This window comes from Thunnus maccoyii, chromosome 19, assembly GCF_910596095.1.
Source record: "Thunnus maccoyii chromosome 19, fThuMac1.1, whole genome shotgun sequence".
Lineage (NCBI taxonomy): Eukaryota > Metazoa > Chordata > Actinopteri > Scombriformes > Scombridae > Thunnus > Thunnus maccoyii.
In genome coordinates, this window is record NC_056551.1 from 26,291,110 (window position 1) to 26,318,341 (window position 27,232).

At 39.8% G+C, this 27,232-nt stretch overlaps 1 protein-coding gene across 4 annotated transcripts; it reads right to left on the minus strand.

Moving 5' to 3' along the window:
* LOC121885587 (kinesin-like protein KIF2A) lies at positions 1 to 26,631 on the minus strand. Of its 4 annotated transcripts, none has more exons than XM_042395194.1 (22): positions 26,409 to 26,631; positions 25,409 to 25,503; positions 24,087 to 24,206; positions 22,188 to 22,253; positions 21,908 to 21,962; positions 20,959 to 21,078; positions 19,866 to 19,966; positions 17,097 to 17,192; positions 15,142 to 15,196; positions 13,432 to 13,594; positions 13,268 to 13,358; positions 13,120 to 13,183; positions 12,943 to 13,034; positions 11,630 to 11,772; positions 9,970 to 10,174; positions 6,918 to 7,028; positions 6,760 to 6,827; positions 4,960 to 5,043; positions 3,658 to 3,802; positions 2,259 to 2,360; positions 914 to 1,049; positions 1 to 790 (listed from the first exon to the last, which is right to left on the minus strand). In XM_042395194.1, exons 1-22 carry the CDS (start codon positions 26,467 to 26,469, stop codon positions 705 to 707), a joined length of 2,259 nt encoding a protein of 752 aa, XP_042251128.1. In that variant the 5' UTR covers positions 26,470 to 26,631; the 3' UTR covers positions 1 to 704. The 4 variants fall into 4 exon arrangements, with proteins under 4 accessions (XP_042251128.1, XP_042251127.1, XP_042251129.1 ...); XM_042395193.1 differs by having other exon boundaries at positions 4,954 to 5,043; XM_042395195.1 differs by having other exon boundaries at positions 4,954 to 5,043; positions 22,224 to 22,253; positions 26,409 to 26,630.
* Between the last annotated feature and the right edge of the window lie 601 nt (positions 26,632 to 27,232).

Genomic DNA, 27,232 nt, shown 5'->3' on the forward strand with positions numbered 1-27,232 from the left:
AACAAGAAGTAGCCTGTCTTTATTATGGCAAATGAAAAATCTGTTGTCTGTAGATGTATTTATGGATCACTCTGGAATGAAAGTTTTGCGTCTCAAGTTTCTTTGATTATAGCGCCCCTGTCAGGCCGATAAATGTAATGTAAGATTAGTTTTGTGTTTTAGGCTTTCTCTCAATCAACCATATATTACATACAGTATCAACACAAACACACATTTGGCTCATTTTTTGTTTTTTTGTTGTTTTTTTTTTATACACATAAACTCGATAAAGCCCTGTTCACCCCTGAGCTGAAACAAGGGGAAGAACAGGAAGAAAATCCTCCAAACAAGGCGCGATATTGCACAAAATGGCAACAGCTGTTTATAAAATTGGCCAAAGTGGGGATATCCTATGATCGATCCTATAAAAATGTATTTAAATCAAATAATTTATCATCTTTTTTTTTGTTTGTTTTTTTGGCTTAAAATGAAGCACTTGTGACTTAATCACGGAAACCTTGTAAATTCACTTCACAGGAGGATGGAAGGTTTACAGGTGGACGGATGGATGATGGGAAGCGATGGCAGCCTGTACAGCAAAAGTTTTTGGGGGGGAGAGAGAGAGAGAGACCACATACACACATATAGACAGTAAGTCATAAAATCACAGCTGAGCTAAATCAGCTCTTTCATCAACAGTTGAATATCATATTTTTTTTATGTGTCTATAGTGCACGAGGCCTCTTGGGGGTTATTTGTTGGCTAGCTTGCTCCTCTTCCTGGAGCGCAGAACGGAAAGACTTGACTTTATCTGAAAGAAGAAAGAATAAAACAGAACTCACGACATGATAAAATGATCAAGAATAAGATATATAACAATATCATAAAGATGTGTTTACCATCTCTAACATTCGACTGGATAAACGATCTTTACCTCTCAGCTCGGTGAGGATGTCGATCTTCTGATCCAGGATTTGTTCGAGTTGAGTTGCGTAAGACTCGACATCGTAGTCCACCTCCTCCGTCATCTCCAAAAGCACCTTCTCCTCTTCCAGACAGCGGATCGACTCCTGTGAGGAGGAACGCCGCAGTTTAACACCGTCTGTGCTGTTTAAACTTTATAACTTTTAATTAACAGAGTGGGAATAAACGCCTTGCTTCACTGAACTGTGAGAAAAACAACTAACATGAAAAAGACACTTGGAGGAATTTCTCTGGGATTTTAAAAGAGGTTTAGCTGGTACTTCAATGTATGTCAGTAATACTTTAGGTATAAAAGCTGGTGTAATAAAGAAGGAAGAAGCACTTGAGAGTGATGAGACTTTCTTCAGAGCTAAAAGAGAAAACAGACAACATAACAGTGTTCATGTGCTTATTAAGACCAAACCTTTAACAGGGTTCATCTGAGCCATGAGTGAGTATAAACTGCAAAGTTAGATTTGTAGATACAGTATATCTCCTCTCCATATATGAACTAAGTTAAACTTATCCTACAGTATGTTGTGTTCTTTCTTTTTTTATTATACAGATTTTTCTGCATATCTAACTTTTCCTCAGAAAAGTATTTACTGTGTGTATACTGTTGCAGAGTTGAAGGATTTAAGAGTAAAGCTCACTAAATAAATTGTAAAAATTCTTTTCTAACCATGCTAACGGCTTTAGGGATGGAAATGTTGGTCTGTTGGTCAGTTGATCACTTTAGATGGACTGCAATGAAATTTTCACCCCGGAGGACGAATCCTTATGACTTTGGTGACTTTTCACCCAGCACCATCATCTGGTCAAAATTTCATTTTGTGCAATACTTGCAAATCTGCAACACTAATAACATTCCCAGCCTCTGCTGTACTTTGTGTTTAGTGCTACTTAGCAAATGTTAGCATGCTAACACGCTAAACCAACATGGTTAACATGGTAAAGATTGTACCTGCTAAACATAAACTTGCTGGAATTATCATTGTGAGCATGTTAGCAGGCTGCTGTTGAGCATTTAGCTCTAATGCATCCTCGAAGAGCTGCTAGCATGACTGTAGATTCAATAAATTATCTACTTCATACATCCTGAAAGCTTTAAATCTGATGTTTTTCCTTTAAGCTCTGAAGAAGGCAGACTGTCAGCTCATGGTACTCCTGTTTTCTTTGCAAGTTTTTACACTCTTTTTCTACTTAAAGTTTGTCAAGACATCTTGAGTAGAGCTCACTTCCCCTGCAGATTTGAGCACTTAGGTTACAAAGTTGACATTAGAGTAATAAATGTATCCCTGCAGGCTCTGCTGTACCTGGAACACGGCCCTGTGATCCTCCAGAACCTGCTCCTCCATCTCCACCAGCTGAGAGACGGCCTCATGGAAAGTGAACAGCTGCGGGGAAACCTCTTCCTCCTACAGAGAGCACACAGTGACACTGAGCTGAAGGTCTGCAGTTTGCAATCCAAATGTTGCGTTATGAGCACATTCACATCGCGCCAGTAAATTAATCTTTTTCTCTCCGCTTTAGTCCTCCAATATGACATAAAACAGCATTTTATTCTCGCTCAAAAACTGAGCTATTTTACAAAAATGATGATGTAAACTTTAAATCTTCTCTGTGATCATTTTAAATGTTATTAAAGCTGAATACACAGCAGAGCTTTTTGTCATTAACCTGGATTTATGTTATTTTGTCAGATGACAGCGCAATTATAAAATAATGATTTTATTCCTGCAGCGCTGCGCTGTAGAGTTTATGGTCCACGATTAAATCACTATTTCCGTTGTCTGACAACAGAAACAAAAACATATGTAAATTAGACCAACTTTATTGTGAATTATAAAGCCTTCAAACACAGTAGAAGTGATCACAGAGGACGAGTTGATTCTTTTTACATGTCGATACAGCCGATGACGCTGCACAGCTGTTGTCATTATCCTGTATATATCTTGATTTTGACAGATGATGTGGCACCATAAAGTAGCGCCGACTGTCTCTTACTTCTCACCAGATGTTGACTGTGACGTAGTTTTGTTGTTTGCCAACTAAAAAAAAAGGCAAATGCCACGTTATGCTGTTCAGAAGTCTCCACTAAAACAACCTGGAAATGCTCGTGTGGACACATAGTTTAAAAATTAGGCGGCGTAGTGAAGACGTACAGTAGTGTAAGACTACATCTGCTAAATTCTAAAATGCAGTTTTCGAGCACCAGGCGTTTCAGCTCATTTCTGCAAATATCTCCGTCCACATTAAAACGCCAAAACTGGTAATTTGTCCTCCTACTGGGCATGTGACTGGCGCGTCAGCCAAAGAAAACCAGCAAAGAAGAAACGGCGTACTATTCCTGTTTCTGCTGCGGCTTCCTGACATTTAGTTTATTGCGAGCAGATTACAACATTTTCAGTGAGAGAAAGGTGGTCGAAAGCTACGTTTAACTCTAAACAAGCGGTCAAAGAAGACAATAAAGAGAACGACGCTCGCAGGAAGCCGTCCATCTCTTCAAGGTTCAGTTCAAGAAAACAAACCGGTTTTTCAGATTTACACATTCTGGAGGCTGTTTTTGAAAAAGCTCCATTTTCAGGGGAGAAAAATACAGTTTTAGTTTGGACAAAAGGCCAAAACGGAGAGGAAAAGATCAGCCAGCTTAGTGTGGACGTGGTCTAAAACCAGCTGAACCAGTGGGAGCGTTGGTGTGTGTGTTTGTCTTACATTCTGTTCACAGAGCAGCTTCAGATCGTCTCTCTGCGGGGAACTCCCGACTCCCCACTGAGCCTCCAGCACCTCCAGCTGGTTGATGTGTCCTCCCTGGCGGCTCTCCATGGCCGCCGCAGGGTCCACTGTGAGCTCCTTCACCCTGACAACACATCAGTAACGTTACGGTACGGCTACTGTAACCACCGCTGGGAGGATCTCATGATGAGCAACATGAGGAGGAAGTAATTATAAAGGCTGCGTGAGGTTTAAGAGAGAAACATTTGGACGAAACTCATAAATAATATAGACTCCGTGCAAGTTTCAGGGGAAAACTGTTAATGCAAAATAGGGCTGCAAATACAGATTATTATCCAGATTCATCGATTCGTTTGGTCTGTAAAATGTCAACACAAGTCCCCAGAACTCATGAGTTACTTTACAAAAGGTCTTGTTTTGTTTGACCAACAGTCCAAAACCCAAAGATAATCAATTTATTATCATTAGAGGATAATGAAAACCAGGAAATATTCACATGTGGAAATCTGGAGCTCAAAAAATGACTAAAATGATTTTTCAATTATTGAAAAATATTTATTTTCTGCTGATTAACTAATTGATTAACAAAATATATCTCTTTCATTGGCAGAATCTATATTTTAAAAATGGATATTCTGACAAAGTTTCTGTATTTGTTTCAGAATAAACTTCTATCCCCACAAAACTATTTAATAAAAACAACAAACGTCTGATTACGTTCATCGCTGCTGTTCCTTCCAGACTTGTAGTGGCTGAATTTGCAGTGATGCTTCTGCAGCTCAACTCTGATCAATCATGTTTTATTTTTCTGTCCCCGGTTGTACAGAGTTATAAGATTGTTTTCTTGATTCAAATTTAGCGCTACATCTTTATTTATATTCATCAAAACTGAAAGATCCAAAAATATTCACATCTGTGAAGCTGCAACCTGCTTTAAAAAAGACTAAAATGATTATTAATTATTAAAATAGATTTATTATCTGTCAATCAACTAATCTATTAATTGACTGTTGCAGCTCTAAATGAACAGACGGGGGAATAAAATACATCAGACTTTGGATACACAGAAAATACATGTTGGTAGATTAATTCATTGTTGGATTTGGTCTTTTTATGGGATTTAGTGACAATAACTAAAAAAAATAGATCATCAGACTGAGTTTTGATCTCAAATATATTTTTTATGACTCTAAATGACTTCTGAATGGACAGGAAGCAACATCATGTGGCAGTATGCTGGTAACTTGTGGTGAAACAGAATAAAAGTGATCATACTCATACGTAGGGGAGAGTTCAGAGCGACCTCCTCCGCCTCCGCTCTGGGAGAAGGGAATATCTGAGGGACTGATCCCGAACTCCTTTACTCTGCAAACACACAAACACACAAAACCAAGAAGAAGAGACAGGAGACGGTCGTGTTAGACGCTGAAATCTCACATTCATATAAAATCATTCAGCGTGAACGACTGAGGAAGGAGGAAGACGAGCAGGGACACAAAGGTAACCGAAGACCAGCTGACTGACGTGTCACTGATGCTGGAGCTGCTACAGAAAACCAATGAAAGCTACTGAGGTGTTGATAATCACAGTATTGATCCAAATATAAGACAACAACACCTGTTTGACAGACTTGGAGTCACTCGCTAGCTTAGCAACATTAAAGGCTACAAACAACCCATAATGCAACATTCTCTGTATTATTCCATTAACACTCTTCAGGAAGAATATCTGATCTGGCAGCAGGTGTCAGATTATCTGAACAAACAATCCTTCTACTTTTATCCCCTCTCAATGTTATTTGGGGTTATCAGGATGATAAAAATATGTTATTGAATATTGTTGTGTTGCTTGGCAAACTTTATATATTTGATTCTCCAAAAAAGTTGGTTTTGAGTTCCTTCATATTTTTTTTAAATCATTACTATTTGCAGGAAAAGATCATTATTGAAGCTCTGACATAAATAAATCTCGACGATATCAGAAACTTGGGACACAGCTGTGATTATTCTGTTTGTGTTTGTGATGTAAGTTATGTTATTTTTTTGTATATGTGTTTTATATTTGTGTAAAATAAAACAAGAAAAAAAACAACAGATAATTGTCTAGTCCAGAGGTGTCAAACTCATTTTCACCACATCAGCATAATCGTTGCCCTCAAAGGACCAGATGTAACTTTTAAATGTAACTAAATGTAATGTAAAATAAATGTTAATGTTAAATAACTCTAAATGTATTACTTGTTCAAGTTACAAATATTATATATATATATTTGTATAGATGTAAAAAAAATATGTTGACTTGTTGATTTGTAATTATAACATAAATATTTTTAATTTGTCACATGACTCCATCAATCAACAATCAAACTATCCAAGAGAGTAAAGAAAAATAACATCAAACACAAGTTATTATTATTATTAACTTGTTGCTAATTATTATTATTATTATTAACACACCGTATTGTTTTTGGTTGTGGCTTTCGTGAACAAATGCCTTTTAGTTCTTGGACAATTTGTTGTTTTTCTTGAAGGCTGTTTTTTGGCGTACTCAGCTCCGTGTTTGGTAGATTGTTCTCTTTGACCACAGACGACACCTCATAACACAAAAGACATGGCGGTTTTTCTCCTTGAAGCACAAACATGTTTTCTCCTTCCGTTTGCATCAGTTTTTCTCTTTCTAGACATTTTTAACGTCATTATTTATATTTCTAAATTCCACTTGTTGGGGAAATCACATTGATGTGGACACACTGCGGTCTAGCGGCGGGATACCATCACTTCCTGGGTAACATAATCGGCATGCATTGTGGGAAATGTAGTTTTCAGTCAATGCCCGCTTTACAATCAGACCTTTTTCTCTCGCGGGCCACATAAAATGACGTAGCGGGCCACATTTGGCCCGCGGGCCTTGAGTTTGACACATGTGGTCTAGTCCTTGAATATAAGACGACGCCCACTTTTCCAAACAGAACTTACAGAATAAAATAACGTCTTATATTCAAGCCAATACGGTGTTTTTCACTTTAAAGAGGAGAAGTTAACATTTTTTCTGTCTTGGACACAGTAAACATTTATTTTCTACCTGTTGGCGTATCTCAGCGTGTTCAAGGTGTTTTCACAAGAAGCCATCCCGGGAGAGATGGTGGCAATCTGAGGAGGGAAACATCAAGAGATCAATATATACAATCAGATCATCCGAACGTGTGAAACGTGATCAGTGACGCGTGCAGCGCCTCTTACCATGCATGTTCTGGAGTTTTCTCCTATGAAGGAGTCTCTCAGTACTTGAGTTAACTTGCTGGCTCTGAACGGAGTGTGAGGTTTGTTTCGGCCCAGAGCTCGAATACACTCCTGCAGAGAGACAAGAACGCCGTCAGCGGCTGCCTGGAGGGACAGTTTGTAAATGTAAAGCTCATCAGTCCTGGAATAATTAATCTACAACAGTTCTGCTAATTGTTTGACTGTTTAAATCATTTATCAGGAAAGAAGGAAGATATTCTCTGTTTAAAGTTCTTCAAAGCACCAAAGGGCTGCAACTGACTATTTTTCCATAATTTATTCAAATAACAGTCACTTTCTTGGTTAACTGATTAATCTTTTAGTCTATAAAACATCAGAAAACAATGAAAAACACCAATAAAATGTCATGAAACATCTTGTTTTGTCCAACCAGCAGTTTAAAACAGTGTGAAGACAAAGAAAATCAGAAAATCCTCACAGTTGAGGAGCTGGAACCATCACATTTTTGACTAAAATGATGATTTGATTATCAAAATAGATGCCTATTAATTTCCTGCTCAATGACAAATTGATTAATCGACTATAAATGGAGCCTCGTGGTGGTTCAGACAGTTTATAGTCACATGATCCAAACATCCTCCAATCATGTATGAATGTTCATGACCTACTTCTCTCTAAAGGGGGTCTATATAAACATTTAATGCTCATTCAACCAGCACCGATGTTTCTTTTTAATGTGTTCATGTTTGTGTATCTCAGGCTCCGCCGGGGGGGTTTATGAGCTCAGTGAATCACATGAGCGCAGCTACAACACCAAATGAAATAGTAAATGTGCTGCTTTTATGTAGATAAAGTCTTCTGACCACTCAAAGTGCTTTATATTATACTGCATGTCAACATTCACACACTGATGGCTGCCGTGCAAGGTGCCGACCTGCTCATCAGGAGATCTAATCTAATACTCATTCACACACAGCGACGCCGCCGCCTTCAAGCAGCAGTCTGGGGTTCAGCATCTTGCCTGAGGACACTTCAACATGCGGACTGGAGGAGCTGAAGATCAAACCGCAGATCTTCTGATTAACAGACGACCTGAAGGGTTTTACTACGAAGCCAGTTCAACATATCCAGGCTTCCTTTGTGTGAGCTGGATCAACAAACCCTAAACTCACAATCAGAGATAAGTGGCATCACGACGGTGGATGTGAACTTTCTTTGTTAACTCAGGCTTTCTGCTTCAGGCTCTGTGTGCGTCCCCGTGAAAGGGGGCGTTTGGCGCATCGTTTGACTCTTTTTCCGCACAAAACGGAGCGATCGTGTGCCGCCTGCTTCAGTCAGGAGGAACAGGTCATTATAACGGAGAGCTATGAATAATATAGATAACGCTGTTGCTGCAAATAAGGCGAGAGAGGAAAGCTGGCAGAACATTGCTGATGTAAATTCATTCATTAAAAAACTAATTCATTAATTTATTAATTGCATAAATAGTTTGTATACTTATTTTACCCCTCGATGCCTCCAACATCCAGAGCTCTTAAACATTAAACTGTCTGACTCTGTCTCATAATGAAGGATCAGTGGAAATCACTTTAGATTCTGACCAAATCAAAGTGAAATTAATATTATAGATTGAATATTATCTGTGATAAATAAACCAATAGATTAATCTGTTTTTTTGTTCAAAGTATTTCTTTATAGTTTTTTTTTGTTTGTTTGTTTTATTTGAAATAGTTTGATATATTGTAACAAAATCCCATCCTACGAGTAACCCGAACCTCTTGCACCGTTACAAATTTACAATATGAAATATCAAATCAATAGTATGTATGATAAAAGACTAATCAGTGTTCTAATATCTGCAGTACCAGCAGTGTTGAACGGACTTTGCAGCTTTTTATTAAGTCGAAACTCGGATCATAACCTGCTCCGGACCAGGTTCAGTTTGCGGTATAAGTTACCATGGTGATGTTAAAAGAGAGACACCTGCGTGACACTGAAAATCCTGCAGGCTCAACATACCTCACTAACCCACTAATCTCGCTTCGTAGCTACACTCCTCTGCTCTGCCTCCTGAGACACAGAGCTCATTAAAACACATAACGTGATGTGTGTTATAGTTCTGTCATTGATTCCGAAGACTCTTGAGTCTCTTTGTCTTCCTTTGGTTTTCATTATCCATCAGATGCCCTCAGACTCTGTTTTGAGTTGAGGGACTTTCTGTCAGTTGGGTTGTCTTTATTGATCAGACTGTGCTTATTGTGTTTAGTTTTCTGGTTTCTCTGTGTTCATGTACTCCTCCTCCTCCTCCTCCTCCTCCTCCTCCTCCTCACACCTGCCCTGCCTTTGTCTCGTTGTTCTTCTCCAGTCTGCTGTTCCTTCACACCTGTCTGGCGTTGTCCTTCATTAGCTCTGCTTTACTCCCAGAGTCTTTCCCAGCCTGCCCTTGTGTTCAGTCACCTGTTCCCCATTCCCTTATTAGTTCAGTTAGTATTTAAGTCTTGGTTTAGAAGTCAGTCTCTGCTTCTGTTTAGATGCCTGCATTTACTCCAGTTTGCTGTTCTGTCAGCTTTTGTTTTTGCTGTTAACTCCCAATAAAGAGTTTTCTTCAGACCTGCTTCGCCTTCGGTCTCAGCGTTTTCCTGTTCCTCACCGTGACAACTTGAACGTCCCGACTGAAATATCTTTGTGTTTCAGACTGTTGGTTGAACACAACAAACAACTTGAAGTTGTCACCTTCAGCTATGAGAAACTGTGATGGATATTTCTCTACATTTTATAGATTAATCTACTGTAAAGATAATAAGATTTAAAATACCAATAATTACTGGTCAGTCAATTTATGTGGAATCAATTATTATATAAATGTAGAATATATACAGCATTACTGTTTGATGTCTAGGAACATCAAGCTCAGCTCAGCAGGAAGTAGTCTCTCCATACTTAACATTTGTGAGCTATGAATCAATCAAAACCTAAACTGACATAAACAGCATCCAGGCAGGAAACAGTTTACAGTAAGGACTCAGGTATCTGAGGTACTGAAGAGGGGAACCTTGAGTGCCAGCAGGCTCTTGTTGATCTCTGCTCCTTCGAGGCGAGTCTGGCGGTCGGCGCTGGATGTGTCGGCTCCTCTCTCGTTTCCCGCCAGGTCAATAAGGGAAAACTTTCCGTGCATCTTTCCCCGCCGGCGCAGGATGATCTGGAACACGGCGTGGCTTCGAGAGGAGTGGGCGTTCGCCGAAGTCTGACCAGAAGTCCTGAAGAAGAAAACAACAAAAACATAAAGGATCAGTTCACAATATTTATAGCATTTAATCAGCTGCTGTTAAATGTAAAGATACAAAGGTTTGCAGCTGTTTCTGAGGGCTGATCTGTACTCATGATGGAATATGTGGCTCCAGACTCCAGAGCTGCTTCGCTGATGTGAGACAAACATGTTTCCATCATCAACATTTTCATCTGGCCCATAAAAAAAAAAAACCTGAGTGGAAACACTGCAAAAACGTTTTCACGCCTGACTGAGGTGGAAAAGTTTGTGTATCAATAAAAAGAAGATGCAATGGAAACAGAGTCAGTGAAAACATCATGACGTTCATGAAACATGAGACTAAAACGTCAAGTCAAGTTTCCACTGAAGAGACGAAAACATCAGATCTGTGTGGAGCGATGAGGAGACTGTGACCTTCCTCAAATTAATACATGAAACAAACCTTCACCTTCCTCCAAATATAGAGAGTATTTTAAGTTTTCCAAGATCAGAGCGATGTGATCCTGTAGTTACTGAGTCAGTGTCGTTCAGGACTGAAGACTACAAGTTAAAAAATGAAAGAAATCTGAGTGTTTTAGTTAGAAAGCAGTGAGGTTATCAGACCTCTGTAGCTCCTCGTCTCTGCTGGAGGCTAACCGCTCCAGGCTACATTAGCCGCAACTAGCATAACACACCTGAATCTCAGACTGAACTGTTGGTGGTCAAGTTGCATTGTGGGTAATGTAGGCAAAACATGTTAACAAGGGAGAAGAATGTGTGGAATAAAAAAAAGACGACATCTCTGTTTCTGCTTCATCAAATTTGATCCTTTTTTTTTTAAACTGTCCATCATGAGTCTGATAATGTTGTTGGAGTGTAATGTTAGCTAGCTCAGCTTCAGACTGTGCAGAACTCTGCAGTCCTGCTCCTGACGAAGACTAAATGCTCTTCTCATATCACCCCAGTTTTGGCATCTTTGCACTCGTAACCAGTTTCCTCCAGAATCCATTTTAAAATCAAACTCTTTACTTACAAAGGTTTAAATGAACGGACGTCAGTGAACTTTTAACTCTTCTTACTGTTACAAAACACCTCTCAGATCAGCCTGGTTAGGTTATTTAGCTATTCCAGAGTCCAGGTTAAAGTCGAGGGCTCATCAAGCTTCTGAATTTGGAATAGTCCATGTCTCAGATTTTAAATAAAGCTTTTATATAAACTCACCTTCTTGTCTGACTACAAGATGTATTTGTTTGCATGACACAGCTGCCATGTTACCCCCAGATTTTATGTTTATTTTAATGCCTGTTTTTACCTTTAAGGATGGTTTTATAATTGTATTTTATATGTATCTGTATATATTTTATTTTTGCGCTCCTTTCTTAAAGTGCAACACAAATGATTATTTTGACAAACGACTGCTCTTGTTGCTGTTTCTATAGAAAGAATCATTTCCTCTGGTGTTTACCTGCAGCTGTTTCCCACTTCGATGAGTTTGAGGACGTCCTCTGTGCATTTCACCTCCCGCTCCTGCAGCCCCACCACCTGCACCTGCTGCTTCCCGTCCTCCAGGACGCGTAACTTGGCCTTACGGTTTAGCAGGTCAAACACCTTTTAATGCAAAACAAAACAAATCAGTTTCAGTATTTCAGCCGACGTCTCTACAGCTTTACTCTGTTTCACCGGAGCAGCTGTAATGTTTGAGTGAATATACAGGCTTCTTTAACATACATCTAATGTATGAAATTGTAATTTATTCATTGATTAATCATACATAGACACACATGCACAAATACATCAGGGTCTGTACACACACTAAAAGATAAACCAGGACTAAAAATATCCGGTCAGAGTTATTTATGAAGCCTCCAACAGTGACTTTCAGAGAAGAAGAAGAACATGTGACGTCAACACTCTCAGCCACAAAGTAGAAATGTGTCGTAGTTTTCTTGACAGTTTGAGTTTGTCATATTAGACAAAAGGAACATTTCAAATGCAGAAAATAAACTGTGTGGAGGCTTTATGTTGATATGCAAATAATCTATGTAAGTTATTTAAGTTAATATGCTGCCAAAATCATTACATATCTTAAATCTAATATTTATTGATATATCGACTGTGAAGAGGAAACCGCTTGCATGACTTAATGGAAATGTCTTTATTTTCTACAGATTAGAGCAAACAGCTCTGTGAGGTCGTATTTTTACAGCGATGCTATGAGCTAAATGCTAACATTAGCATCATAACATGTTGACGTTTAGCAGGTATAATGTTAACCATGTTCACCATCTTTGTGTTTACATTTAGAGCTGCAACAATTAGTTGATTAATCGATTAGTCGAATGACAGAAAATTAATTGGCAACTGTTTTGATAATCGAATAAATATTTAAGTAATTTTTCAAGCAAAAATGACGAACATCTAATGGATCCATGTTCTTGTAATCGAGAATTTTCTGCTTTTCTTGGTCTTCCATTATGGTGAATTCAATATTTTGGGGTTTTGGACTTTTTGGAGGGCAAAACAGGACGATGGATGATGTCATTTAGTGCTCAAGGATGTTTTATGGACCAAATAATTAAATGAGAAAATAACCGGCAGATTAATCAATCGAGAGATGAATATGCAGCCCAGTTAGCTGCAGCCCCGCTAACATTTGCTAGTTAGCACTAAACACAAAAGGTTGATGGGAATGTCATTAACTCTGTGTGTATGTGGTCATAAGTTCTAAATAAAATAATATAAATAACAATAATTAGTAATCATGTTAAAGACACTTGCCTTCCCGCTGTAAATCTCAAAAAATGTGGCAAAGACTTGGAGATCCAACTTCTTGTAGTTTGGCTTCTTTAACATGAGAAAGACGTCTCTGGCTGCACAGTGAGAGAAAAAGAGACGTGAATAAAGTGAAACACACAGAAACCACCAGAGCAGCTGATGCTGAAGGGTGAAACTGACCAGACAGCGCGTAGATCCCTTTAGAGCAGTCCTGGTTCTTTCCTGAAAAGTCGCCTCCCATCGTCTGAAAGGAGACACGACAGAGTTACAACAAGCAACGAGCAGCGAGGACGTCGACTTCCATCGGGTCAAACGTCAAAGCACTCACGTGTGTTTTTCCACTTCCGGTTTGTCCGTACGCGAAGCAGGTCGCCATCCCTCTTTCGAAAATGGTCTCGACCAGCGGCTGAGCGGTGAACCTGCGAGCAGAAGAGCTTCTGTTAGTTAAGCAGGACTCCACAGCGGCAGGTCAGAGCGATGAGGACACTCTACCTGTAAACCATTTCGTTGGTTGAGTTCTCGTCGAAGGCGTAGTCGAAGCGGAAAGTTTGGTTCTCCAGGTAGCGGGTCAAGTCGACTTTCTGCTTCGGCTCGTGGACCATTACCACGTCTTTACTGGGAATGGTGATCACATCCAAATCCTTCACTGACAACTCTGAAAAGAGGCGGGAAAAAAAAGACACATTTTCCCCGAATGTTTGTTCCTGTGAAAACGTTGCAGGTGTTTGTCACAAAAACATCTGTATTCACATTTACTCTGGAAGCAGGCGTCACGCCCCCGATGGACGGCTGAGTTATCTTTTTGTTTCTCCCGGTGTTCTTTGTCTTGTACTTCCTGTTTTATTTTGACACTCAGCTCTCGTTTCAGGTCCTTCACTTCCTGCCTGTGATTACCTGCCCTGATGTGTTGCACCTGTGTCTCATTGTCTCCCCTCCCCCAGAGTATTTAGTCTCAGTGTTTCGGTTCGTCTTGTTTCCTGTGTGACGCCTTTTTTCCTAGTGAGCTTCTTCGTTTCCTGACGTGTTTTTGCCTTTTAACCTCCCGATTTACTGATATCTTGTTTTGCTGACTGATCACTTGTGTACCGACCCGACTGTGATTAAAGGACTGATTTTTGAACTTTTGCCAACTGTCTTTGAGTCCAAGTTCTTGACAGCAGGCGAAGGTCCTACAAACATTTATACTATACAAATATGTATAAGTTTAATTACTCACATAATATATAAGATATAACATTTGTGACATAATATTACAACCATGTATCTAAATTAATCAAATACTAATTTGCATTTAAAACCCATCAGTTCCTCATTAGTTGGACTGTCAGGCTTCAATTTCTCATCATGAGGAAAAATAAAAATATTAGTTTTATTCTGCACAGCACAACAAACCTGGTGAAAACTGATGAAAAGTTATTGAGAATTAATCCTGATTATTGTCTGAATATTGAATTTATAACTATCTACAGATCTGCGTTCTTGGCCTGTAACCTGTATTTGTATTGCAAGACGTTTTGTTTCATCAGTCGGGTTTAATATTCAAGCGTCTGTCAGTCATTAAAGCTCATTTGTCGTCTTTAGACCACTATGAAGGTTATAGGAAAGAAATAACATCAATCTCTTCATTAATACTGTATTACAGTTGATGCTCAGAAAATAAATGATCACTCACATGCTTCAATCTGAATATGAGTGTTTACATTCTGGTCACAAATGCAGATTAAACCGTTATAAAAACTCATTTGTTCAGTCGTCCATTAAGATTTTAAACAGTAGTGATTAAATGTTGTGTTGGTAAAACATCACATGGTAACGGAGCATTTTATCCATGTAGTCGGGTCTATGTTAGCCTGTGTAATACTGTCGGTTTTATGTTGAACATGTAATATTACTTTACTGATTTTATTGGTCTGACTGTGTTATTTTCCTGTTGAATTTATGAATTTTGGCCTTTTTTAAATGTATTTTTATATGTGAATGATGCTGCAAAGTATGTAAAAATGCTCTTTGATGCAGTGATGCTGTCGGGGACAATAAAGTCTATTTAATCTTATTTATGGTTCATCTGCATCATGGAAAGTCACTGATCTGGCTACTAACAGTTCTTGTTTGCACAAATATTACTGAATAAAATGGAGATTGCTGTTCTGTATCTTATGTGAATAATACATTTATACTCTAAGAAGAAAAAGCTCCACTTACCTTTTTTATTGAGAGGACGCGCTCGCACACACACACATATCCGATGCTCCTCGATCTGAAACATCAAGAGGCAGAAATAAACTACACCGTGTTATACAATACGTTGTTTAGACTCTTATATAGTAGCTCTTCTCAGGAGTTGCAGGTCCTTCATTCAAACTGTATGTTCTCAGATAAAAAGCAAACACTCTCATGCTTTAGTGTAATTTTCCATTTAAATCCAGAGTTCCCATTTTAAGTTGCCTAAAGTAGTTTAAAGGTTGGAAAAATCATCTTATGACTCTTACAGTATCATATATATTCTTTATCAGCTACTTCCAGCTTTTCTATGAAGCTATAAGATGTTTAAAGACTAAATTAACCCTCAGATCTTCCTCTGCAGGCTAGCTTGATACCCATAAACCTTCCCAAAAGAAAACTGGAGATGCAGTTTTCCTCGATGACGCTCCCGAACTATGGAACGCCTTAAAGACGCTAGAGAAACAGTCTCCACCCCCTAGTCACACCTTTCTAGTTAACGGACCAAATATGGCGTCACCCGTGTCCCTTCTTGGACAACGACTGGCCTGAAGCCACATGACCGTATATCCAACCCGTCTCTGTAGACGCCCCGTCGGCTGATACGTGTCTGGATGTATGTGATTGGTTGTCTTAACTTTTTTCATACTGAACTTACTTTATTTAAATGTTGTTTGTAATGTGTTTGATGATGACTCTGATGAAGGCCACGAGCCGAAACGCGTTGTAAACTAATAAAGTTGTTCTTCATGATACAAGTGTTGCTGCAGTTCTCATCTCTCCACTGAAAGCTTTAAACAACACTTAAACACATCTTTTAACCTAAAGCCTTTCTACAGTACGACTGTTGCACCATATCATATATTAAAACTTTATTCTATTTTAAGGCATTTTTATTCTTTTTCATGAATGATTATGTCTTTTATTTAAGATTTTTAGCTGTGTTTCCTCTCTTTTAATGTAAAGCACTATTTCTCATGTTTCTCATGTCTCATGTTTTTAATGTGAAGCACTTTGAGCTGCATTTTGTATGAAAGGTGCTATACAAATAAAGATTATTATTATTATTAAATCACATGTACAGTCACTTTATTATATTATCTATTGATCCTGGTCTCATCTCAACATAGTTTTATTTTTCTTTGTCCAGAGAAAATCCAGTGATTGTGTCCATTTGACCCCAAAATAACGTGTGAGAGTCTCTGACGTATCCTGGGACACGACGCAACGCGAGCATCGCAGCTGAGAGCAGCAAGTAGAAACGTTACAGTAGTAAGAATACAGCTTCTACTGGTAAGCTGGTAGTTTACTTCACTACGGCTCATTAACATCAGTTCAAACGGCTCTGAACAACTGAAGTTACCGTCACTGCTTCAAACTTCAGTCGGTAAAGACGACGCTTCGGGAGCAGAAATACGAGCCACATCTGCAACTACGGTTCTATGACTTCTTGACATTAACACGTCTGAAAATGGTTGAAATGTGCAGATTAGACAGAGGAACAACCAGTGAGCTACACTGTTCCATAAACTGGAAATATAAGTGCTACAGTATTAATAACATAAAGAAAATAACAAGAGTTAACATGAAAAAACCTTCCTGAATAAAGGTTTTAAGCCTTTTTTTAAGAGTCTGGGGTGTCTGATGGTTTGGGAAACTGTTCTACAAGCATAAACATGTCTCGTGCATCATCAAACTCAGACTGACATATCTGGTATCTTTGGAAACTTTGGGATCTCGACGGGTCAGAGGGGCTGAATCTCAGACGGGCAGACTGAGCCTTTTATAGGGGATTTTTTTCCCTCACATCTCTACTCTGGATTATACGGTAATCTTCATTTAATTAGACGTTTGTGTCTATAAACTGTGCCACAGGATCTTTCGCGAGAGATTTAAAATACACTGACTCTGCAAACGCAGCCCTAAACCAGACTTACCAGATCATTAGTGGTTAAAGGCCTGTAGTCCAGACTGGCTCTGAAGTCTCTGATCATGCACATGATTTCATAGTTTGGTAAATTCACATCCACCTCCTACAAAGGAACAGAGAACAAATATATTGAATATATCTTATAAAATGCTCTTAAAATAGCAAAGAAGTTTAGCAAATTGTGTTCTTTTACACAAGATATCTGTACAGGAACAGCAGAGAAGCAGATGTTCTTTATTTGTAATGTGGGAAACCTTTTACAGATCTACACCAGTGGTTCCCAACATGGGGTTCAGGACTCCCACAAGGGTCACGAGATATCTCTAAAGGGTCCCAGAATGAAGGCAACAGTCATGGTTATGGCTCTAGTTTCCTTATGTTCACCTGTCTGTCTGTGGATGCATCCCACATGCATCCCAAGTCACTTAAATTGCATCCACGTTTCCCTCGCTCACTTCTTAGTCGCTCCCACCGGGGATGCTTGGAGAGACGCAAGGAAACCAAGCGAGGAGAGAGGAAACGAGGAAATTTGTTTTTAGAGACATGAGACGTCCTCTCCTCTGAAGCTTCATGTGAAGCGACGTCCGTTTCTGATGACGGCTGCAGCTGATCACAGCTGGATCAGCTGATCACAGCTGGATCAGCTGTCAGTCGGCTTTAACAGCTGTAGAGACTTGTGATGGAGTTTGTTTCTGCACACATGTTCACTGTGTTAATGCTAATAAAGATGCACAGTTATCACCGCTAGAGCAGCTGTTTCCTCTCTGCAGCCTGTCCCCTGTTTAACAAACACCTAAATAACAACAAACATAAATAAAAACCTGCATTCTGCATTTACACTGTCTCCTGCTCAGACGCACAGGAACCATTTCTACTGGCAGAATGTGTTTATAGTATTTATTGATAATTCGCGTCTGTATTTTTTGATAATCCTGATGGTGAATTCTTCTGAACACTGGAAAATATGTATCTGGCTAAATGTTTCAGGAAAAATGGAAATCATAAAACTCACATCAAACGTCGTCACTCAGGAATGTTCAGCCTCACATGTGACTGACAATAAATGATGTAAAATATAAACGTGTTTAACTGTTTGTTTTATGGATAAAACTAAAGTCAAGAAACAGTTTTAATGGAGGAAATAACAAGATCATCTTTCTAATAAATGAAGGAAGTTGTTTATGGTTCTTTTGTTGACAGATTTTTTAAACTGAATCAGAAAACAAAACATCAAACTGAGTGAAACAATTTAATCTGTAATCTGTCTCCACTTCAGTATGAAACTGCAGTGATGTATCAGATCAGTCTGATCAGCTGCAGCAGCGTCCAATCAATAACTGATATCCAATAAGGGGGAGTGTCAGCCGGTAAAAGGCTTCACTGAAAGCTGAGCAGAAATAAGAGACTTTGGACGCCTGTTAAGATGGCGCAGCAGGAACAACTTCTGGTTCCGACGAGGAGCGAGGAAAGATCAAATAAGAGACCTGAGATGCACCCCGTCTGTCTGTCTGTCTGTCTGCATCTGGTGGCGTTGGCGTGTCACTCCCTCCCCGTCTCTCCTGGCTCCTGACTGATTGCACACACCTGTCCTCCATCGAGCTCATCATCCTGCAGCGAATATCTGCTCCGGCTCTTCGCCACATCGTTGTTTCTGCCTCAGCGGTAGCTTGTATCAGTAACTTGTATTACAGATTATTATTTCAAAGTGTTGATACTTCTGTAACTGCTGTTTCTGTCTCTGGTGCTCCTGGACCACAACTCACCTGCCTGCCTGTCTGCGTGATCTCAAAGCCTAAACGCACAGGAAACATCAGATTTGAAATTCCAACACCACAGAACCAACACGCATTTGTCATTTTGTCCTCGTGTTAACCGCTAGTGGGATGTAATGAATGAATAAAAAGGAGGAAACTGTGTCCGCAGTAAATCATTTGTTGACTGTTTGATGGTTATTTATTTGTGCCGTGAAATAATCAGAACATAACGTTTTCCTTCTCTCATTCAGAGGTTTTGTTCTCACTACCGCTCGCTCTCCTTGCTCCACTACCACCGCCTTCAGACCCACTACCACCAGCTCCCCTTCGCCAGCGCTCGCCATTCTCCCTCATTCACCGCCAGCCTCCAGCCTCCAGCCTGCTTCCATCTACATTCCCCTCTTCCTTGGCAATAAATCCTTTTCATTCATCTCAAGTCTGCGTCTGGGTTCGGGTTCACATTACAAATCATTACGTTACTGTAAAAGCAATAAAAGCTTCCAGAGTAAAAAGCCGAGAAAAGTAATTTATCAATGAAATCTGTGCAAAAGATGGACGGACTCCAAATGAAGAGAAATATCGCCATAAAGAGAGTGATTTGTGTCACAACAAAATAAACAACAGAGCATAATATGATATATATCATCATATTGCACAAACCTGGCGTGCACACTGACATCATGATTATCTCCTTGAAGCTCATGACAAACTGCCAAAAACGAGCCAATGAGATGCAGCAGAGAAACGTTTCAAACGGCTTTACTGTATTTTAAAACAGTCAAATCTGCCTGTTTAATTACTTTATATTCATGTAATAATGTCAGTTAGATGATAATCTACATGAGAAATAAAGAAAAAGACAAAAATTCAGTTATAATAATCATCTGCTTACAGTGATCAATTTGACCCAGACAGACGTGATCACTGTGTGTGTGTGTGTGTGTGCGTGTGTGTGTGTGTGTGCGTGTGTGTGTGTGTATGTGTCTGTGCGTGTGTGTGTGTGTGTGACGGCTGCTGCTCACTTGTGCTCTCTTCTCTCTGAGCTCTTGCTGCTGAAGTCGTCTCTTCTCTCGTTTCTCCTGCAGTTTCTCCACTTCCTTCACACAGTTGGATTTCCTTCGTGCTGGAGAGACAGAAACAAAAAATAATCTCACAAAACTCCCCCCACTGACTTCTCTACCCATCTGTCTGTGGCACTCGACCCCCCCGAGTTTATTATTTCCTACTGAAGATGTAAATCATTAAAAACAAGCTCACAAATATATACTTTTATTATCTAAAAAGGCTAAATAAGCCCCCAAAGTAGCTGTAATTTTAACAAACGTTACTCAAAAAGGGGGAAAGTGCATTTGTTGGGGACTATTTTCAGCTGCAGATGAATACATATGTTTTTAATATTTTTTAAAGCACAGCAGAGCTCTACGGCACATTAAGATTGTCCACTCGCATATTTCGGACCTGATTCAGGCTCCAACATGTACGGATGTATTAGAGAAGTTGACATTGTAAATAAAGAACAAGACAAAGAAGTGAAATCCTGCTACTATAGTTTGTTTACGTAGTAACAGAGTGGGCTCATCCTTAAAGAGACAGGAGCTAAAACAGCCTGTTTCAGACAGAGGCTGAACTGAGGGGCTGCATAAAGGACCAGTAGAAGATAAATGAGGAGTTTTTAACTGTAAATCATGCAAAAATATTCCAGTAGAGTCCCAGAATATAAATATAGAGCTGTAAATGTGCATGATACGACCTTCTAAATGTCGTGCTTATACAGTGAAAACAGTCTAACTCTTGTATCCGTTTGCAAATTTTCTGCAAACACGTATTAGGAGATTGATTTTTTTTCCACAGCAGCAAACATTTATGCTAAATCCAGCAGAAAACAAGTGCTGTAGTATGAGCAGAAATCCAGAGGTTGAGCCAGCGAGCGTGAAAGAGCCTTTGACGCCGTCACACACAGCTGTGTGGCCATGACATCACTGCCTCTGGCCTCTGCAACAAACCCTCCAGCAGAAAATAACAACAGACACGCAGGACTTGGAAAACGACTGCATGTAGAGATATATCAAGAGAGAACAAATCTCTGCCCTGCTTTACCCGCGTAGAGAAACTGACCGTTCTGTTCCTTCAGGAGCGCCTGGTTGATGGCGGTCTGGGGAGTGATGGCCGGAGGAGGGGGCTCTGCCGCTTGGCTGTGCTGGCTCGGACGGGCCCGGGTGGTTCCCACCGCTGCAGCTGAGGAGGACACACAGTCAACAATAATCACACGTTTATGCACATTTTTTACTGAAGAAACAGTCCATGTGAAAACTTTACAGTGATGTTTGTGGATTATCTGCAGTAACAAAGACATTAAACCTCCTGCAAGAACATTTTTGAATTCTTATCCTAAATCCCTGACTTCTTTCTGAGTTTCCACGTCAGATTCTCCTAACTCTCTTAACTGTATGAACTTTTTCAGTCATTTCAGCCTGATGAACAGCACCGGTTTATGATGAAGTAAACATTAATGAACATGTCATCATTAGCGTAAATAACATCCCTAAAAATTGCCATATAAGGCAACTTGTTCCTCTCCGTTTGTGGGCAAATTTCACTCACAAAAATGTGTTTAAATTGGCAGATTATAATGACAGATGTCACCAGCAGCAGATTAGATCAGCTGTAGCTCATTAATGTTAATCCAGCAGCTGCTAAAATGTCTATTGGCTGGTTAATTTGCTCTCTGCAGAGTGAAAAGACACATTAATCTGTAACACCACTGTACGACTGTGTGGATGGTAAACGGACTGCATTTATAAAGCGCCTTCGTAGTGTCACGTTCACACACACACATTCACACACTGATGACAGATGCTGCCATGCGAGGTGTCAACCTGCTCATCAGGAAGATTTTCTAATCATTCACACACTGATGTCACAGCCGTCGGGAGCAATTTGGGATTCGGCATCTTGTCCAAGGAAACTTCTGCCAAACCGATTAATCGGTCGACCTCTGGTTACCTCAGATTCAGATAGTGAGTCAGTAGGTTTTTATGTTTTCACACATTTATATCAAACATACCTCTATTCTCTCGTGGAGCGTTCTCAGGTTTGGGTATTGCTGTAATTCTTCTGGTCTGAAAACAAAAAAAACTGAGTTGAATGAACGACAAACATTAGACTGACAACGTTTAAAGAAACCCCCCTGGATGAAGATCATCTGTCACATTCATTACTTCAACTCTATCTGCACTTTTTAACTCATATATATATAGATATACAGTACATCTTGCATCTTGCACGACTACATTTACAGTAGCGGATCATTCCTACTGCACAATCTTACACACATTTCCCTTCACATTGTACTTGTTGTGGTGACTCCTGGTGTGATCTACCTGCAGTCTGCAGCTGGCGTCACCTGATGGCTAACAGGGTTTCCAGGTTATTAAAGTCTGCAGCTGTAGCGGTTTCTCTCTCTCTCTCTCTCCTCACTGCCTGCAGCTCTTTGCTCGTCCCTACAGGCTCCCGCTTTGGTTTTGGGGTCATGTTGTTTCTTTTTCTGCACCTCACAACATGCACGTACATCTTTCACTCATGCAAACCACTGACTCTACTGACATCCAGACCCCACTGCGCTCTGTTAAATATTTAATTAAGTCTTTGATTTGTTCACAATTTGATTTAATAAACTATCTTCTGTTAAAAGCTCTCTGTCAGTGTGTCTCTCTTTGTTGTGGCCACTGATCATTTATGTGACAAATAAAGATCAGTCACATTCAAAGTCTCAAAACTGCACAAAATCAATTTTGCTGATCTAAACACACAGATTAACACAACTCTGACATTTTCATTTTTTTATGTAGCAAACGCTCGTGTGAAAACACCTAAAAGTGTTTCCAGACTTCACTAAAAATACAAAAACTACGACTACAACAAAAAAACTTTCTCACAGTTTAAAAGAAAAGAAACTTGTGCTATTTGAGACACATCTGTATAGATAATATTGGTTTGGATCCTTATGTGATAACATCTGGTGTGATGTTACACACCAGATGAAAACACACTTATCCAAGAAAAAGGCTTCCCAAGTGGGTCAGTGGAAATACCGGGACAGGAGCTGTCAAGTGCAAAACTTTTAATTAATTGAATTTAATTAAAATTGAATGTTAATATGCTCAATATGTGCATGAATACAGACACTAAACGTCATAAAGAACTCAGTAAAGTCTTGAATCAGCAGCTACTCTGTGTTACAACGTGTTTCGTCCTCAGGCAGCGTCGACGCTGCTGACCTACATGAGGATAAGTGGCAGAAATGGACGGACGGATTAACCAGTTGTAAAAACTGACACTTGTCCATTGTGAGCTGATGAGATTCTTCACTACTGTAGCTGCACGTCTGATGGTCACTGAAACTCCACAAAAAAGGATTTAACTGTGGTTTACAGATGTTGAACGTCTCCCAACTGCCCGTAAACACAAACAAAAACTAACTAACTGCCTGTAGGAGGAAAGAGAAAATATTCATGACTTTTCTAAAATATTTATTTTAATTTTAATACCTTCTCGGGCCTTTTTTAAAAACTTTTTAATAGACCTGCAGATAACCTGGCTTTACTCCAAACACATCTTATCAAGGACAGTTTGTGTTAAACACATCAACGCTACAAAAATTATAATTTAAATAAGTCACAGTTAATTAGTGACAACACAAAAAAGCATCAAGACACAATTTCTGAATAAATAGAAAACAAAAATAATGATACAAACTGAAAAAAATGACATTGAGTCAAGAACAAAAACAGTGTTTCTCCTCAAATTAACCATAAAAACAAATAATTTACTGGTAACACTTTTCCTTCATGTGCCCCTTTAACATGTAAGACACTATGATGTTGTTGTAAGTAGATATGAAGACATTTTAAAGTTTGTTTTTTATTAATGTACAGTATTTATTAACACTTATAACTTCTCCCATGAAGACATATTTATATTATTACACCTGTGTTTTATTATATTGTCATTTATTATCTGTTTATACAGCAGCAAACACTTCTGGGTGTCAACAGGAGGAGTTATAGTTGTTGACAAATACATAAATAAACACTTATATCTGCTTAAAACCACATTATCATGTGTTAAAATCCATTTATTAACAGTTTCTATATTGTGTATAAATGTTAAATTGGGGCAGTTAAAGCAAAGCGTTACCAGTTTATAAGAAAACGAGCTCTGACAGCAGCTGCTGGGGAGCAGACCTTGGGGACTTTGCTGGTTTTGGCCACGTTGGAGGGAGGAACAGGAGCCTCGGGACTCTGTGGTATCTCCTCATCTGGAGCAACATCTGGATTCAGAGCAAAGATGCTCTCCAGGTCGATCTGAGGCAGAAACGAAAATGAGTTATTACTCTTCTTTTTAGTGAAGTTCTTCACATTGTAATTAAATTATTACTGTTGGCTGAATAAATAGTTCAGACTGTAATCCTCCCTCAGCCTCCAAATCTAGACTTGTATCAAGTTTGGGGTCGATTCACAGCTGCGGTTGCAAAATACAAGAATAAAAGTAACGTTATCCGACACAGATCCCGACTGTCAGAACCCGACACTTGAACTAGGCCGCAGAAAGGTCGACTCAGTGATCGATCTGCTGCTGCTGTTTGTGTTTCTTTATGAAACTCTGATATCTGCAGACTGCTGCTCAGCTATTGTTAGCTCCCGGCAGAATAGATAGAATCTGGAAACCGTTCAGTCGACTCCCCAGAACTTCAACTCTATATATAACCGGAGATGACACCTCGTCAAGTAACACAAACACGGAGCACAGATCAGCGTGTTTGCTGAGTCATTTCTAGTCTGTTCTCCTCTCAAATTCACTACCAGACACCCAGAGACAGGAAGCCACATGGGGTCACCACAGTCCTGTAAAACTGCAGCAGGTGAACATGTAGTCTAACTAATCACATCACAGTTTACAAGACTCGTTAGACTCAAAACGGCTCATACAGCAGCTGTCATCTGCGTTACTCTTTGACTGAAAGTAACCTTTTTGTGCATGTTGTAATTAATCATTTTTAAAGGAAAAAAAAGACCAAATTCTCTGATTCAAGCTCCTCAAATGTGAATATTTTCTGGTTTCTTTGGGTTGTGGACAAAACAAGACATTTGATGACGTCATCTTGAGCTTTGGGCATTTTCTGACATTTTATGGAATTGAAAATAACGACAGTATGTTGAGAAGAAAGCGCTGAAATATGCTGAGATTTCAGATTGTGTTACAAACATTTCATTACTGATCACACTAATAACCACCACAGATGCATGTTTATTTGCTGATTCAGTTATTTATACAGGTGTGACGGTGGATTTATTAGAAGGGGAAGGGGGCGGGGGTCCTCTGACGCTGCATTTATTCAGGGGCCCAGACATCTACGGACACGCAATGTGTCTGAATGTAAGAAAAGTTCATTTAAGTGTGTTTTGGTGACATATATTCATAGATTTGTCCAACCTGAATGAGAAAATAGTGCATTCCAGTACCTACAGCGATGAAACATGTTATTGGGGGCGAGTGGCAGCTTTACCTCTTTTCCTTTGGTGTCCCCATTCTCGATCCACTCCACCGTCACACTGTCGTTGTCTTCATGCAGTGATGTGACCATCGCCTGGTGTATTCGTCCTGCAGTGGGGAGTTACACACACACAGAGTGAGAGAGAGAGAGAGATGCTGGGGGCCTGCTCAGTGCTGCACTGGACTGACTGTAGGGATAAGCTGCTGACATTAACTCGTCCGATGAACCGTGAACTAACCACACAGCTCTAACTGAGAATATCTGCAGATCTTTACACGCAGGAACAAACAGATTAAATCCTGACACTGATGTAAGGATGCTGAGATGCTGATGGGTGTGGCCCCTGATGGATGATTAGGAGACTTTTCTGTCAGTCACTGCACAACTTCAAGAGCCGCGTTTGCTGTCTGTTCATTTAAACAATGGCAGCTAATTAATCAGTTGAATTTATACATTTGAATAGCTTTAAATGCTTTAAATTAAAGGTTTTTGTGCATGATGAGATGCAGTAAGAAGGGGAGAGGCCCCCATCCATGCATGCATGCATCCGCTAGCCCGTGATTCACAGGCCACAGCTGGATGATGCAGTGCTGGTTAGCGGCATGAATGTCATTCTTTACTGGAGCTATGATGTGCAGGAGGGGACGGACACACAGAGCGGGGCAGGTGTCAGTCACAGCCGGGGCAGAGGTACCGGTGGACGGACCCGCCCGCCCGGCTGGCCGGCCGGTAAGCCAGCCTGCAGCCGGGCCGCCGGCTGCTGTGAGTCTACATGACTGACAGAAAACAACATTTCTGCTTTTCTCTGCTCCGCTTTTCAAGACGCTGCGGAGAAGATGCAGTAAGTTAGCTGCCTGCTAGCTGCGGTGCTCGGTATCGTTAGCTCCTCTCCTCCGGACCCGCCGGATGGAGGAACCGTGTGTGTGTGTGTGTGCGTGTGTGTGTGTGTGTGTGTGTGTGTGTGTGTGTGTGTGTGTGTGAATATGTGTGTGTGTGCGGCTAAGCTACGTACCGTCGCTCCGTTTTATCTCCACGTAAATACCCACGAAGATTTTCCCGAATATCCCCGCCATCTCCTCCTGCCTGCTCCGGCTTTTTTTATGAGTGCAATTTAAGCGGCGTGCGCGCGCGTGTGTGAGTGCACGTGTGCCGAGCCCGTCCAAGTTGTGCTGCTGCAGAAGCTGCTGAGGTCACTAGCGGTCAGGAGAGACAGGGAGGAGAGCTACTGCGCATGCGCGGGTGTAGCCCAGAACAGAGAAGCATCTTCTGTCAAATCTTAGATTTTTTTTTTTTTTATAAATAAATAAAGCAATCGCATAATAAACAAGCATTCTGAAAAAATGAATGAAAACAAATTAAGAAATAATAATAAAGAACAGTTTGAACTATAAAGGAAGCTTCTGTCAAATTTTACCTGCTGATTAAAAATTGTATTAAAATTCTACCTGACAGGACGATGAGTGTGTAAAAACATACCGAGATTCTGTAACCTGAATATTATAAATAGTGAAGTCAAACTAATATCAGTTCACATGAAACCAATCTTCATTTGTCACATAAATTATTATAATATAATATACGCAGTGAAATGCTGCGCTGGCACAGCGTGAGATTGTGCAAACAAGAGAAACGTGTCACGTGACAAGTCACGAATAAAAGAGACATAGTAAGTAGTCATTTACAATCATTTACAACTCATAAATAAATACATGCAAATACCAAATAAATAAATTAAGATAAAATAAACATTAATGAAAAAATAAAATAAAAATAACTGAATAAATAAAAAATATAAATGTCATATAGATTAAAAGTTAAAATGTAATAGTAGTAAGA